The sequence below is a fragment of the Camellia sinensis genome, chromosome 13, assembly GCF_055761805.1.
Source record: "Camellia sinensis isolate YWXY chromosome 13, ASM5576180v1, whole genome shotgun sequence".
Taxonomy (NCBI): domain Eukaryota; kingdom Viridiplantae; phylum Streptophyta; class Magnoliopsida; order Ericales; family Theaceae; genus Camellia; species Camellia sinensis.
Window position 1 is genome coordinate 41,424,917 of NC_138973.1, and position 14,824 is coordinate 41,439,740.

At 33.7% G+C, this 14,824-nt stretch overlaps 1 protein-coding gene across 4 annotated transcripts; it reads right to left on the bottom strand.

Annotated features, from left to right (window-relative positions):
• Nucleotides 1-1,180: 1,180 nt before the first annotated feature.
• Nucleotides 1,181-10,230, bottom strand: HB-7 (homeobox-7). 4 transcript variants are annotated; one of them, XM_028228099.2, is made up of 13 exons: nt 10,136-10,230; nt 9,917-9,952; nt 9,443-9,608; nt 9,185-9,345; nt 8,606-8,723; nt 7,945-8,133; nt 5,628-6,086; nt 5,301-5,402; nt 4,074-4,286; nt 3,258-3,426; nt 2,894-3,162; nt 2,680-2,775; nt 1,181-2,527 (listed from the first exon to the last, which is right to left on the bottom strand). In XM_028228099.2, the coding sequence occupies exons 3-13, from the start codon at nt 9,602-9,604 to the stop codon at nt 2,039-2,041; spliced, it is 2,427 nt and encodes an 808-aa protein (XP_028083900.2). In that variant the 5' UTR covers nt 9,605-9,608; nt 9,917-9,952; nt 10,136-10,230; the 3' UTR covers nt 1,181-2,038. The 4 variants fall into 4 exon arrangements, with proteins under 4 accessions (XP_028083900.2, XP_028083901.2, XP_082758197.1 ...); XM_028228100.2 differs by lacking the exon at nt 10,136-10,230 and having other exon boundaries at nt 9,926-10,066; XM_082902071.1 differs by lacking the exon at nt 10,136-10,230 and having other exon boundaries at nt 9,917-10,057.
• Between the last annotated feature and the right edge of the window lie 4,594 nt (nt 10,231-14,824).

Consider the following 14,824-nt stretch of genomic DNA (forward strand, 5'->3'; position numbering starts at 1 on the left):
AAACCCACCTCAACCAATGTTCTCAGAAGCATCACCTGCTTTGCAATTGCTATGAAAAACACACTGGACGTCTCTCGCTCTCTCTTTCTTCACAATTCACAATTTGCTCTACAATCGCTATGAAAAACTTGAAAACCCACCTCAACCAATGTTTCTGGTTCAGTGACCATTTTTTCTTCATGGGTTTTGTTAAAACTCAACCAATGGTTCATGGGTTGTGTTCTTAGATCAAAATTTGTGCTGCGAATTGTTATGAAAACTAGAAAACCCACCTCAATTTATCTATTTCTTGATCTGGGTTTGTGTTGAAACTCAAACTCAACCAATGTTTCTAGTTCAGTAACCATTTTTTTTCATGAGTTATGTTGAAACTCAACCAATAGTTCATGGGTTGCGTTCACAAATCACAATTTGTGCTGTGAATTGTTGTGAAAACTAGAAGACCCACCTCAATTAACCAATTTCCTAATCTGGGTTTGTGTTGAAACTCAAACTCAACCAATGTTTCTGGGTCAGTGACTCAGTGACCAATTTTTCTTCATTTGTTGAAGAAGGAGCAAAATCTATACATTTTTATAACGTCAAAATGGATGCTCTGCAAGAGGCTTCAAAGAAGGTTGCTGCTACAAAGAAGCAAAGGTTTGGAACCACACAAGGCAACACTCTGGCCAATGGAGCCAATCAAGAAATGAATACCGATGAAGAAAATCAAACAATGCCATATCAATCTGCTGTTAGTAGAATGCAAACTAATTTAAGTGATTTCTATATTTGGTTAAAGAGGTGGTCGACCACGGGGTCAACTGGTGGGTCAACTAAGGGGTTGACCTTCTAGTATAAAATTTTCACAAAATTTTGCTTGAGGTGGTCATCTGGAAGGACGTCTGGCCGGACGTCCGGTCAGTTATCCAGTGGTCTACATTCAACGGCTATACACAGTGAATTGTTGAAAGCTGGAAGACATCTTCAGTTTGGTGAAAATTTTAGGACGTTCTCAATTTGATACTGTTTTGGTGAAACTATTGGAGCACAAAAAATACTTTTTTTCACTAAATTTGAATTTGATGACGAATTTAGTAAATAGTTGGAGATGGCCTTAGATAGCAAATTATAAAAATGATATTGTAGCTACAGATGGCGCATTTAGTGGCAAAGCTGGTGAAATCAATTGACAACAACATAGCAAAAACAAAGTACTTCACGTTAATACAAAAGCAGAAACATAAATATAAATATAGCAAGAACAAAATACTTCTTGTTAACATAAATACATAAACATAAATGCATGAACAATATTAGCAAATAAAGGGCTTGATTGTAATTAATAACATTCAAAAACATTGAAAACACAGAAGAAGAAGAAAAGGCCCAACCAAAGTAGAAGTCAATTCCCGAACCACCACCCTTGCTCACTGTTGAGGCCACTGCGCATTTTAGCCTTACCAGGGAGCAAGGGTCACATCTGGTGCGCTCTTGACTTCCCCACACCACACCATTTGCTCTCTCTCTCTCTCTCAAAGTCATTAAATTTCTCCACTGTGAACTCACTCACCTACTCCCCCAAACTTACTACCTACCTGCCTCACCTTCATTACATTACTACATTGCACCTTTCTCTTTATTTACCCAAAATAGAAAAAAACTGCACTCACCCAATTTACCATTCTGCCCTCAGTTTTTTTTTTCCCTAACTACCCATAACATCCCAATCTCTTCCCACCAAAAAAGCCACCAAAAAAAATAAAGGTAGAGGTGTTTCCCTTTTGACCACAGTGGCCTTAGACAAGGCGATAGGCATGAGATCATCTGTCCTACTCCTTGCATCATTGTTCATCCCGTCTCATACCGTTTTAGTGATTGATATGAGACAGAAGATAAAACAAAGAGTAGGATAGATGATCTGTGCTTGTGTTCCTATACTCTGCCAAAATATAATGGCCTGTGTTAAAGTGACCAAAATTCCCTTGTTGTAGGGCAAGGGATTCTCTCTTTACCGAGAACGGGATAGGGAGGTTTTGGGTAATTGGGATGCAAAACCCTAATCAGTTTGCTTGGGTGGTGCAGCTGCAGCAGTAGCTGGCTGCTCAGTAGAAGAACCTCCAATGCATCCATTATCAGGACAACTCTCACCACCACCAACAAGAGCGGCGTTGATTTGTTGCACGGTGTTGCAGAGGTGGTTGTTGATGGCGGTAACGCTCGAGAGATTGAGCTTTGCAGATGGGATTGTACTAGCTAGGACTTGGAGCCCAACTGTGAGGAGGCAGCCAGGGTTGGGAAAGTTTCGGGTGTCGGAAACATCATCGCCATTGATGTTGGTGCAGTCATTGTTGTTGCCGGTGGATTGTCCCACGGGGACTATGACGAATCCCAATGGGAGAAGGGCAATGCAGGATGGATCGTCGCTGCTCATCGCTAACTGTATGTCATCAACATTGACAGTGGCGTAGACCACGAGGCTGCCGGAGTCATCGGTGCAGCTCTCCTGAAGCATGAGCTCTACATTCTGTGATGAGTTGCTTGCTACCTGCATGCATGCAAAAGAAAATGATTGGTGGTATTAATAATATTCCAGAAGCAGAACAGGATTTAAATTTTATTGATTAATAAAAAAAAAGCTGCTAAAGCTAAAGGAGAAAGTAAGCAAGTAATTAAAATGTTAATAGAGATGAAACTTACATTTATGCGAAGAAGCGAAATGCAATTTCCAGGATGAGAACCATTTGCAATGTGAGCCACCTCATGTAATGAATTCCCATTTGAAAGAACATCCAGCTGCACAACATCAACTCAATTAAAATCTTAGCACTTTTTAATTAATGAATGAATATTGGTAAATGGGATTATTACACAAAAAGGGTGGATTGATCAGAAGATTAATATTTACACAAACCTGAACTCTGCGGTGCTCATCCCTCAATAGATCGAAAACCTGGTAGTGAGGGTGTGGAAGCCAAGTGGTGGACACAGCACTCAGAATCAAGCCACTGGGTTGGCCTGGCTCTGTGGTTTTCCTGGTTGTTATTCTAACAGTGTCATCTGCAGAGTCAGAAAGGGCTGTCCATGACTGCCCACTGGAAGTGCTTATGTTCACACAGAAAGTCCTTATCATCCTCTGTGCTAGATTCATCAAGTTCTTCCTCGCTTCCGGTGATGGTATCACTGTTAAAATCATCGTATATACACGTTACAATTTTATTCAAGTACTCTCAAACACTAGGAAAAATTAAAATTAAAAAAACAGAAAAATGAGGTACCTCCGAGGTCAGAAATGTTTCTGGCCATGAGGCTGGCAAGCCGCTCGCATTGTCTTTGAAGGACAGCTAACCAGCGGTGAGCTCCAAAAGCAATGCCACTGTTAACAAACTGATCAAATATCTGGTGCACTGCTTTCTCCTCTACCTCTGCATGCTCTACCCAAGTCACCTGTTTCATCATTCAATATTTTTCTATTTAGAGTCTTTAGCACATGTATATTCGCATTTTGATAGTGAAAATCATTTGAGCAATGAATCCAACAATTAATCATTTGAGCATCAAAGTAGTCCAATGCTATATCTATAAAGAAATATTTACTAAAGTACTCAGAATTTAGAATGTGTAGATTAAATTCATTTTAGATGTGACTTACACTAGATGAAATTTAAATATATATCTTCAATTCAAATTATGAACACTTTTCTAAATATTTTTCTCCAGGTCAAACTCGTCTGTGTGGAAGTATGTGTATCCCCCCCCCCCCCTAGTACATGAGGTTGGTGCCACTATAGAACCCCATAGATTTATCACAACTATTGCACTGTACAGAAGCATTGTCTATCTTCTTTGAGCTCTTTCCAATTGGTGATCTTAATTGGAGGGTATTTCCAGGTCCACCTCGATGAATGGTTTGGATCATCGGGATGGACCTGGGATAGGCCCACGAGGGCCCAACAATACCTTTTAGGATCATCAGTGCTCCCTAACATTTTTTATGTATGAAAGTATGACATAGCAGGTGTTTGTGCCAATTACAACCAAAATATAACAATATAAATAAGAAATTGGAATATTAGCAGAGAAAATGAAGTCACCCTAGAGTATCCATTGGGCATGTCCTGGATGACACAGCCAGAGGGCCTTCTCTTGTATCTTGGGAGGGATGGTTGAAAACTTTCCTGTAAACTTTCCAATGGAAAATCAACAATTGCCCAAGTTCCCTCCTCCACATTCTGTTGGCAGTATCGAAGAAAATGAGCCTCTCTTGTGGGCACCAGTGGAGAAAGAGCCTGCATCTCTGCATACATCTACAACAAAAAAAAAAAAAAAATAGAAAACATATTCACCAATCTACAAGATAAAAAATAAAAGGGGGACAAATTACACTCGTAGTCCTTTTAATTTGATTATTGTGTACTTATAATTCTAATAATATCAATTTTATCTTTAAAATGCTCACATTATGTTAATTTAGGCTAATTGATAATAGCTTTTTAAAATTGAACTAAAATTAAGAGACAAAATAATTTATTCACTTTTTGAAAGTGATTGAGAGGTTGGAGTTCAATTTAAAGTGGTCCATTCGTTTGTGAATAGATCATATTGCCTTCAATTTTTGTTTAGTTTCTTAATTGAGATTTTCAATCAGATTAAATTGACATAATATGAAAAATTAAAAAATAAAATTAGTACAATTAAAACTAAAAATAACAAATTGACACAAAAAACAAACTAATGAACTATAATATAATTTGTCCAAATAATTGTAAGACCTTTTATTTTATTTATTTATTTATTTACTATTTGGTTACATCGGAAAGAAGTTGTAAGACCTTTTATATTCCTACATGAAAATGCATAGGGGACCAAAAATTATTTGGGCCTAGTTGTGTGTTCGTTTTTTGTTTTTCTGTTTCGGAAAACATAAAAATTTGTGTTGCAATTTGTCAGTAAAAACTAATTTTAAAAAAAAAATCTATAAAAAAACCCAATTTATAGAAAACACCGCCAAAATGTTTTCAAAATTTGAAAAGCCATTTTTGCAGAAAAATAAAAACTATGAATATTTTTTAATTTCTTCATTTATTTATTTATTGGTGGAAATAGAAAAGGAGGAATGACAATTCAGAGGTAGTTTGAAAAAAATAAATAAATCAGATGAGTGGTAAAATTTATAAATCTTAATAATTAAAATATTAAATTTCTTCATGGAACAGTAATTATTTTAAGAAATACCAACTGGGGTATAATTCCTCCCCCCCCAAAAAAATAAATAAATAAATAAATAAAGCCTAAAAAGAATCTAACTGTAAAATACTCACCAGATGAAGGGAACCACTTGCATGACCAGAAACGCCTGAAGTTACAATTTGAAGAGTTTTTGCTCTAGAAATGATGGAAGGGAACAGTTCCATCCATTTATTCTGAAACAATCAATTGAAACAAAATTAAAAATATTTTCCAAGTTAAAAGGTGAATTGAGAATTCGACATATTTTTACTAAATACTGCCATAAGCGTTTAAATATCAGGCAAAATGCATCAAATTTTGAAAGACTAATATTGATATTCAATAATATGATAAATAATCAAAACACGAATACTCTTATTTAAAACCATGACGGACGTTGTTCAAAAGGGATTACTCACCGCATCTAGAAATGCATCAACCAGAGTGATACTATTCATGATCACAACAGCTGTATCGCGGGTAGCTTCCATCCTGAACTCGCTGCCATTCTGTTTAAGATTCATCGGCCACTGAAACATCCTCGTGTGCTCTTCAAAATTAAGCACTTCTCTTCCACTGTCGTTGTTTCGGATCCAAAGAGGTTCGCCTGCCTGACACATCTTCACCAGCACATCCATGGATGACATAGCGAGCTCGAGTGCTAGTGATTTGTCTTCTTCCATGATAAGACCACCACCGGGAAAGTGGGAATTTTCGGGCATCATAGGTACTGGAATCATTTCAGACATTGGCTCCTGGAAATTCCTTGGATAGATACTCATGTCCAAATCCAAGGAAGGGGGAAGCAGAGGAACTGGTCCCATTGATTGGATTGGGCGGCCACTATATCTCGAAGCAAGACAGCATACACGTTCGAACTGTAAAAAAAAACAATCTCATAGACGTCACAAAAAGATTTCACAGAATGGGACATAGACAACATCTGTACACTTGAATTTATTCGTATACACCCCAGCTTAATTTCTTGTTGAATACATGGAAGATTAGGTTTCACAAGGATTTAAACTATGCCATTTTGTTTTCAACTAGATAAGTTCTTTCCATTTTGTTAATGTGCTTTCTTGCTCTTTTCTTTTTAGGTTTTTTTTTTTGGTTAGTGTCATTTCCTCGAAGAAAAGTACAAAATATATTTTTACATAATGAGAAAAAAATATAAAAACCACACAAGTAGGATCTCATAATGGGATAAATATATATGAGACAAAAAGTAAACTCTATACATAAATCTCATTTATGTGAGTTCTATCTCATATTGTATTCCTACATAACTGATTTTTTTGGGAAAAAGTCAAGTGGCTGTTGTGCCCTTATTTTTTTTAATTTTTTTTGATCTGCAATTTTTTTTTTTTTTTTTTGATTTAGAAAACTCCAAATCTTACTTAATGATTTAAACTGTTCAATTTTTACAATCCATTGACTAGTATATCCTTTTAAAAAATCAAATTAATCGGGTGTCGGTAACCTTTTGATCAAAACACGTTTGTATCTAAGAAAAATGTAATTTTAAATGTTAACCATAATACAAATACGTTTTGTTCAAAAGGTAATCGATATCCAAGTAATTTAATTTTTTACAAGAATATACTATTCAACAAACTATAAAAAAGTAAACAATTTAAATTATTAAGTTAGAACCTAAAATGAGTCTCATCCAAAGAACAGTTACCCCATTCCCCCTTTTCCCACCTATCTAGTTTTCATGCGTAATTGATGAATGACCTAGTTGGTGTTGCTTCGAATGTAACAAAATAACTCTCCCAATAAAGGCACATTTCCAAAAAAAATTTTTTAAAAAAAAAGAAGTCAAACTCAAGGTTTAATGTTTGACAAATACTAGAGAAGTAATATGGCTCTCCCAATTGCGTACATTTCCAATGGACACTTGGTATCCTTACATAAATGAAAATTTTATACATAATTGTCAATATTTTGTACCGTCTACTTTGTTTTTTAATCAATCTAAGTTTTTTTTTGCCGATAAAAAAAAAAAAGAATGATGCGATTTATTTTTTATTTTTATTTTTTTATCGGCAAAAAAAATCTTCATTGATAAAAACATATATGCAATTTATTTTCTTTAATAGAAAATTAATAAATTCACCATTGTTGCATATAATTTAAAAAATATGTATCACTTACAAATCATTTTCGATGAATCTTTTAAAAAGATTTATAAATATTCCTTTTTTTTTGATCGACAAAAAATTGTTATTGATGAAAACATACAAAGTATGATTGAGAACATCAATAAAGAGGAGCTCGGAGCTAGCACAAGCTCGAAGCTCCAGATATAAATATTCCCTTTTGTCAAGGGAAAAAAATAAAAATTAAAAAATTAAATGATTTCTAAATCATTTTCAATATTGGCCTTAAGCATAAGATACTTTATTCTTAAATTTTTTGTTCCCAATGTACCTTCACCTGTATAATCGTCTCTCAAATTTTAAAATTTCAAAATTTTGGGATATTAACTCTACGGAATTGAAAAGTGTAGCTGCGATGGGTTATGCACTTGTTTTTGCTTTATTGTTGTCTATGTTTAGCGTTTAATATGTACATTGAATTTCATTAATAATTTTTTTGTTGATAAAATAAATAAATAAATGTAAATGAAATTGTATAGGGAATAAAATTTTTCTTTTTTTGAACTCGCCATAGTTTTTAGTACTTACAAAACGTGCATTTAGCAGGAAATTAAACAAAATTCAATACTACCTCTTCTTTGAGCCTGGCATTGTCGAGCCGAAGTTGCTGTTCATCGTAACCGATCTCGCCAAGCATCGCCGGACCTCCACAGTTAGGGCATATGATACATCGCAGCGCCGCTTGCAGCCGATAATTTTCATTCTTAAGGTTCTCATTCTCTGCTCTCAGTATCACATTATCTTGCCGGTCTTGTTGTGCCTGTATTAGATGATCAATTTAATTCACAACTAAACAAAAAAAGTACAAAAGACTTTAGTCTTATCCTGCGCACCATGGCGCATTACATCCTTGGCCCTCCACTGTACATAGATACCTGTGAATTGTTAACTTCACTAACCCTAACCCTAAATGGGAGTGCATTTAAGATGTGTGATCCCCCTTGTGGAAAGAGGTAGGGTTGACTGCGCACCCAACTGTGCATATTTATGGAATGCAGACTGTGGAAGCGACCCAGGAGTTAATGAGGTCTTCTTCATGCTACAGTGCGCGTGATGATGGCGTACGCTATCACTCATGAGTTATTTTTTAGGGCTTAAAACGTTAACGTAAGATGGTAAAAACATGTACTTCTTGGGAACTGTGCGATGATTTTCTATGAGTTTCACAGCTGGCAAATTTTAGGGTTACCCATGAATTTTTTTTTTTTGAAATAGGGTGCTAACGTGCTCACCTTCATCTGGGTTCGACGATTTTGGAACCAGAACTTGACTTGGCGGGGCTTGAGGCCTAGGTCTTGGCTGAGTCTTTGCCTTTGCTTGTCATCTGGGTGTGGACATTCCTTGAATAAACTGTGAAAACAAGCGTAACTTAGGTTAGCAAAATTGAGAGTCATATTACTTTGTGCACTAGTGCGTAAGTTAGCACTTAGCAGTCCATTTACCAATTTGGTGAGTTAAAAGATAGTAAAGATGGAGAGTCAGATAGAGAGATAAGAGAGGCATTAACTGCATAATTTAGCTTTTGTTAGAAATGGACAAGTATGTAATGAAGACTGTCGAAGCTTTTAAGAGAGAGATAGAGAGAAATTGACATGCTTCTTAATGAGTTTGTTGGAAAGTAACAAGATTACAATGAAGTGTCTTAATAGGGTTTTGGGAGAGATATAGAGAAGTAGACATGGTTCTTAATGAGTTTGTTGGGAAGTAAGTAAAAAAGATCACAATGAAGTATCTCAACAAGGTTTTAAGAGAGAGATATTTTACATATGTGCACAGAATTAGAACACAGAATTGCAGAGAGAGAATCATACGATTCCATTTCTTGGATCTGGCGAGCAGTGTGCCTGTGGTAGCGTTTCTTTTTTGGTTGTTGCTCAGTTTCTTGCTCGTTGCCGGAGACTCCTTCCATGTGTTCGCTTCCGGAGCCACTTTCCATCTCGTCTTTCCCTCTCATTAGCCCTATTTCTTCTTTCTATAACAAAGCAAAATTGCAACCATTCAATATATAAACATAAGAGAGAGAGAGAGAGAGAGAGAGATGAGAGAGATGATTTTGAAGGGAAGCTTACAGGTATGATTGGAGGAAAAGTGTGGAAAGGCATGTTAGCCATGAAGTTGAAGTTAGGGTTTTGGATCGGCGAAGAAAAGAGGGATTCTGAAGAAACCCCATTTCCTCCCAAGGATGATAGTACTTGGCAATCTCCATACATTCTCTCCGGCCCTTCAAACATCTTACTTTAATTTCAACAAAAAAAAAAAAAAAAAATTAATTAAATAAATAAAAAAACAACATCAAATATATATACTATATTGTATCTAGGGTTAGTAGGTTACTTTCTTCACTCAAAGAATGCCAGCATTATATCATCACAAGAAAACAAAGCAACAAGCGGAAGAAATCAAGAAAAGCAAAGAACACAAATCTAAAAACACATGCAGGTCAGTAAAAACATTAAATTTACAGGTAAGATTGAAACAAGAAAGGGAAAGAGATCAATAGCTTTGGACAGAGTGAAGATGCGTTGATTTGTGTCTATACGTACCTGCCTTACCTGAACTGAAGAAATTGACTTCGTCACCTGCTTCAAAGGTACAAAAGAAAAAACAATCAAGGTTTGTTGAGTTCCGAAACCGCCATGAAAGTTGAAGAAGATAACAAAAAGAAGAAGAACCCAAAACGGAGAAGAGAGTAAATGAACAAATTTGAGGAGGTAGATAAGAGAGAGGGGTTAGAGAGAGAAAGGGAGAGAGAGAGTAAATACCTCAGTGTCGGTGTGTTTCGGAAACGTTGAGAGAAATTAAGACCCTTTTTAGCTCTCCTTTGCTCGTTGGGTTCACCAGACACATCCACCCAAGTCCACCCCCCCCCCCCCCTCTCTCTCTCTACAGTGAGTAATTTTTTGGAAATTATTAAATATTTCTAAAATATCACGTGGCTGCACTTTCTAATTAATCATTATTTTCTTTTCATATTCTCTAATCACCAAACACAATACCCCACATATTTATCTTTTCCACAAATTATAATATTATAGAATATCACGTGTCCATATTCTGGAATTACTAAATAATTACCCGTAATTTTTTCTTTCTGTAATATTACTTACATTGACTCTCTCTATTTTTTCTTAAACAACATTACTATTTAAGTTCAAAAATTAGCTTTACTCTATTAAAATATCTAAATCAATTCTTTCTCTTATTTATTCTCTAATGATCAACTAATTATTTTATTGACATATCAAGTCTAAAAAAAAGGTGTGGGCTTATATATATATATATATGAGAAATGTTAGGGATCATGAAAATTTTTTCATAAAAATGATCATGCAAAATTTGTGATCCTTAGATTACCTTGATTAATGTGTGGTGCTTTATTCTAAATGTAATCCAAATGTCACAAATCTTTCATGATCATTTTCATGAAAGACTTTTCATGATACCTAACATTGTTGTATATATATTTTGGTATCAAACAAGTCATAAACCTAGAAAACAGAACTACAAAGGATATACGAACGAAGCTAACTCCAAGCACATCATGAAATGAGCTTGTATATCATTTTCCTAACAATAATAACTAGCGATTGACATATGCGATGTGTGTGAAATTTAAGTAAATAAAAATAAAAATCAATAATAAAATATTAATATTACAATATGAGTCGCTCAAATAGTAAGAATTTTTTCCCCCTAAATTTAAGGTTAATATTTATATATATTGATTGTTTTAAATAAATAAATGCGAGACAACACAAACAAGCAAAACTTCAATACTATAACGAGTAACACGTGATATAAAGAGAAATAAATAAAAAACTCAATTCTAAATTCTAGTGTTTGAGATGTGTTAAATTAGTTGAAATAATTAATAACGACAAAAAAAAAAGAGTTTAAATAGTCAATGAAAAAAATGTCACATCAATTAATAATTTTTTCTTTCACAATTATCTATTTTATTATAAAAAATTCACAAATTATTTCAAACGTAACTTTTTTTCATCTTATAAAATAATCAAAAATTCAAAAAATCAGCTAAAGTAGTCAACATTTCAAATCAGGGCTAAATGTAATACTCTCTCTCTATTCCAATTTATTTGTCCACTATAAAATATTCAACTTATTAAGGAGGTATGCAATTATTACAATTTAATTTAAATTTTGAAACATTTTTTCCCCCAATACCCTTCTATTTGAATTTTAAAATGTATTTATAATAATTTATAAGGAATAATTTTAAAAATCTAGCAAAATTTAATATCTTAAAATAAAAAGTAAATAAATATTTTTGAAAAAGATTAAAATAAAAAAGTGAACTAATGAAATAGGACGGAGGGAATAGTAGAAGATAATTTTTTTTAAAAAAAATTAAATTGAGGGGAGGGGAGTTAAATAGGAGCTTTAACTGCGGTGGGGAAAAAGAAACTGATGAAGATCAACGCCTCTTAATCCGTCGACTGTTTTGGAACACGTGGCGGGATATTAACGGAAGAGAGAGAGAAGGAGAGAAAGAGAGAGAGAGCGTTACACTCTCTCAAAAGTCAAACCACTCTCTTCTCCTCTGTTAGACGCATGCCTCATTTGCATGTTTAGCGCGTGTTGCTATAATACCCTTGTAATATTATTACTCACAAATAAATAATAAATAATAAATAATTATTTTTTCACAGTTTAAGATTGCGTTTGGAGTAGTTCTGAAAATATGATTTTAGAACTATTTTCAATATTTTGTTTGGTTAAAGTTTTTAAAATTGATTCTAATATAACATTTCAAAACTCATTTCAGCTTTTGTTTGGAAAAGTGAATTTTTTTTGAATTTTGAATTTTAAAAAGCGCGACTTGGGTCTATCCAGTCGTTCTCTCGAATATCCGGCCAGTTGATCGGAACAGTATTTTTTTTTTTTTGGCAATTGACACCTGCTATTTTAAATTTAATTAAATAAAAAAAAAACTTCTCAAAAAACAGTATAGAGAGAGAGAGAGAGAGAGAGAGAGAGAGAGAGAGTTTGACGTCGTCGACTTCAGGGCCAGCTCGGGAGATGGCGGCTGCCGGCTTCTTCCGCGACTTGGACGTTGTCAGCACCGTTGGATTCATCATCAGCTGCTCCGATCCCGGCGTAGCATCGTCATTGCATCTATTGTGATTGTTCGCCATTAGAGAGAGAGAAAGTTTGAGCAGTTATAATAGAGAAGATTAAATAAATAAATAAATAAAAAACAGCAATTGCAATTTATAATAAAAAATATTTAAAAATAATAATTCTAATCAAATATACAATCAAAAGTTACTTTAAAGCGGTAATTGAATATTTATTTTGAAAAAAAAAGTATTTTGTTTGTAATATTTTCAATTAAAAGATTTTTATGTTATTTTTTTAATAATTATTTTTTTAAATTGAATTTTAAAAAGAGTTTGACTATGAGTTTTGAATAGAATTTTGAATTGTGTGTGTGATTATTAGTTATAACTTTTTGAATTAAGTTTGGAAAAATCTTTTCAAAACTCATAACCAAATAAATTTTCTTATTTCATATGTCACATCAAACATTCAATACTCAACTCAAAACTCAATTCAAACTCTTTTCAAAACTCATAACCAAACAAATTTTCTACACTCAAATCATAATTTCAACACTCATAAACTCAAAATATAACTTTATTACCAAATCATATTTCTACAACTCTACCAAACGCTACCTAATTTTTTTTAGTTCATATATTTAATGAAAATTTGTATTAACACAATTAGTCTTAAAATAAAAATATCATAATACCTTTATTTTTCTATTTAAATCTTAATTCTAAAACACCATAACCATCTTCTATCTCCAGCGTCACCTTTATCATTTGCTATGCCCTCTTGTCGCCTCTTTCTCTCTCTGTGTACGATTACTTTTCGTCATACACTCCTACAAGTCTTCCTCCGTGAATTACTCAAGATTGACTGTGGAGGTCTAGGATGAAAGGAGATGAGGTTGAAGTGGCAGTGGTGGTGGCAATGACGATGAAGGGTTGAAAGTGGCGACAATTGCAATAAATGAGGAGCGGGTGAATAGCCAAAAATATTAGACTATGTTGGGTCTAATTTTAGAATATGTTTTAAAAAATAAATAAAAAAAACTTCTTATTTCAATATGATTTTATCTTTATTGGGGCAAAAAAAATTAAAAAAATTATTTAATATTTATTTTTGTCAAATTAATTTATATTTTTCTTGAAAGTTTTTTAAAAATTGATTCAAAAATTAAAACCAAACATAGCCTTGGGGCTTTAAGATTAAAAATTAGGGTAATATTGAAATATGGAGATATGTACTGAGAATTTATATTTTTATAGTGTGTGTATTGAGAATGTGTTCATCAAGTGTGTGTACTAAGATGAATTAGTGTGTGGAAATAAAATTACCCATAAATAAAGAGACTTGTTAACAAGTGTCCCTAGAGCACAAGTAAATAACAAAAGAGTAATGTTAGGGATCCCAAATTAATGTTTCATCAACATTTTTACCAAGAAAAATGCTTAAGACCCCCATTTTTTGGAAACCCCCACAATCCTCTTTAAATCTCAACCATTGATGTATGTGTGAGACCCACTCATGTGTGTGTTGGGCCCACACCATCAATGGTAGAGATTCAAAGGGGGTTGTGGGGGTCTCCAAAAAATAGGGGTCTCAATCATTGTTAATATCTCACATAGGTGTAGGATCTACATGGAACTCATATGGTATGGGTCTCACACTCATGTAAGATATTTGGTAGAAATGTTGATAAAACATTTGAGGTCCCTAACATTTTCCATAGCAAAAAATTTGAAGAACACAATATAATCTTTTCTAAATTCAATATGTGTTTACTGAAATCAATATACTTTTTAATATTTTCACATATTCTCAAAATACTTTTGATATATTTCTCAACATCAAAGAGTGCATAGGGACACTTGTTAGCATTTGCCATAAAAAAATAGAAAAATGCTTGGTCCATCGAAATAAAGGGAACCTGACTCTGCCAGAATGACATGGCCAGACGACCGGCCGAATGACTAGCGTCACCCTTATTAATCGCGATTGTCACCCTTCTCAATCGCAGCTTTTATCCTTGTTAACCGGTGTGTCAACCGGTATCCGCCTGGATGACGATCAGACGACCTTTCGGATGACCTACTGAATGACTGGTATGTACAAATTTAGACAATTCGAGTGAGACCAAATTCGATGGATGTAGTATTACTAAAATAAATAAAGATATATTCACATATTGATTTGATTCGATTTTATAATTTTAGAAATTTTATATAAAAATAAATACGATATATATTTTATATTATTAAACAAATTAACAATGATTAGTTTGGTTAAATTGATTAGAGTTTGTTAATTTTGCAATTAACACTATGTTCAAATCTTATAAGTAAAATGTATATTTTTATTTTTACATATAAAATAATAAA

Bases quoted from the DNA above. Each gene is read 5' to 3' on its own strand.
- HB-7 (XM_028228099.2), bottom strand. From the start codon at position 9,604: ATGTTTGAAGGGCCGGAGAGAATGTATGGAGATTGCCAAGTACTATCA. The intron at 8,724-9,184 runs GTATGATTCTCT...TTGTTTTCACAG, and splicing joins CAGATCCAAGAAATGGAATC to TTTATTCAAGGAATGTCCAC. The intron at 3,163-3,257 runs GTACCTCATTTT...TGATTTTAACAG, and splicing joins AAACATTTCTGACCTCGGAG to TGATACCATCACCGGAAGCG.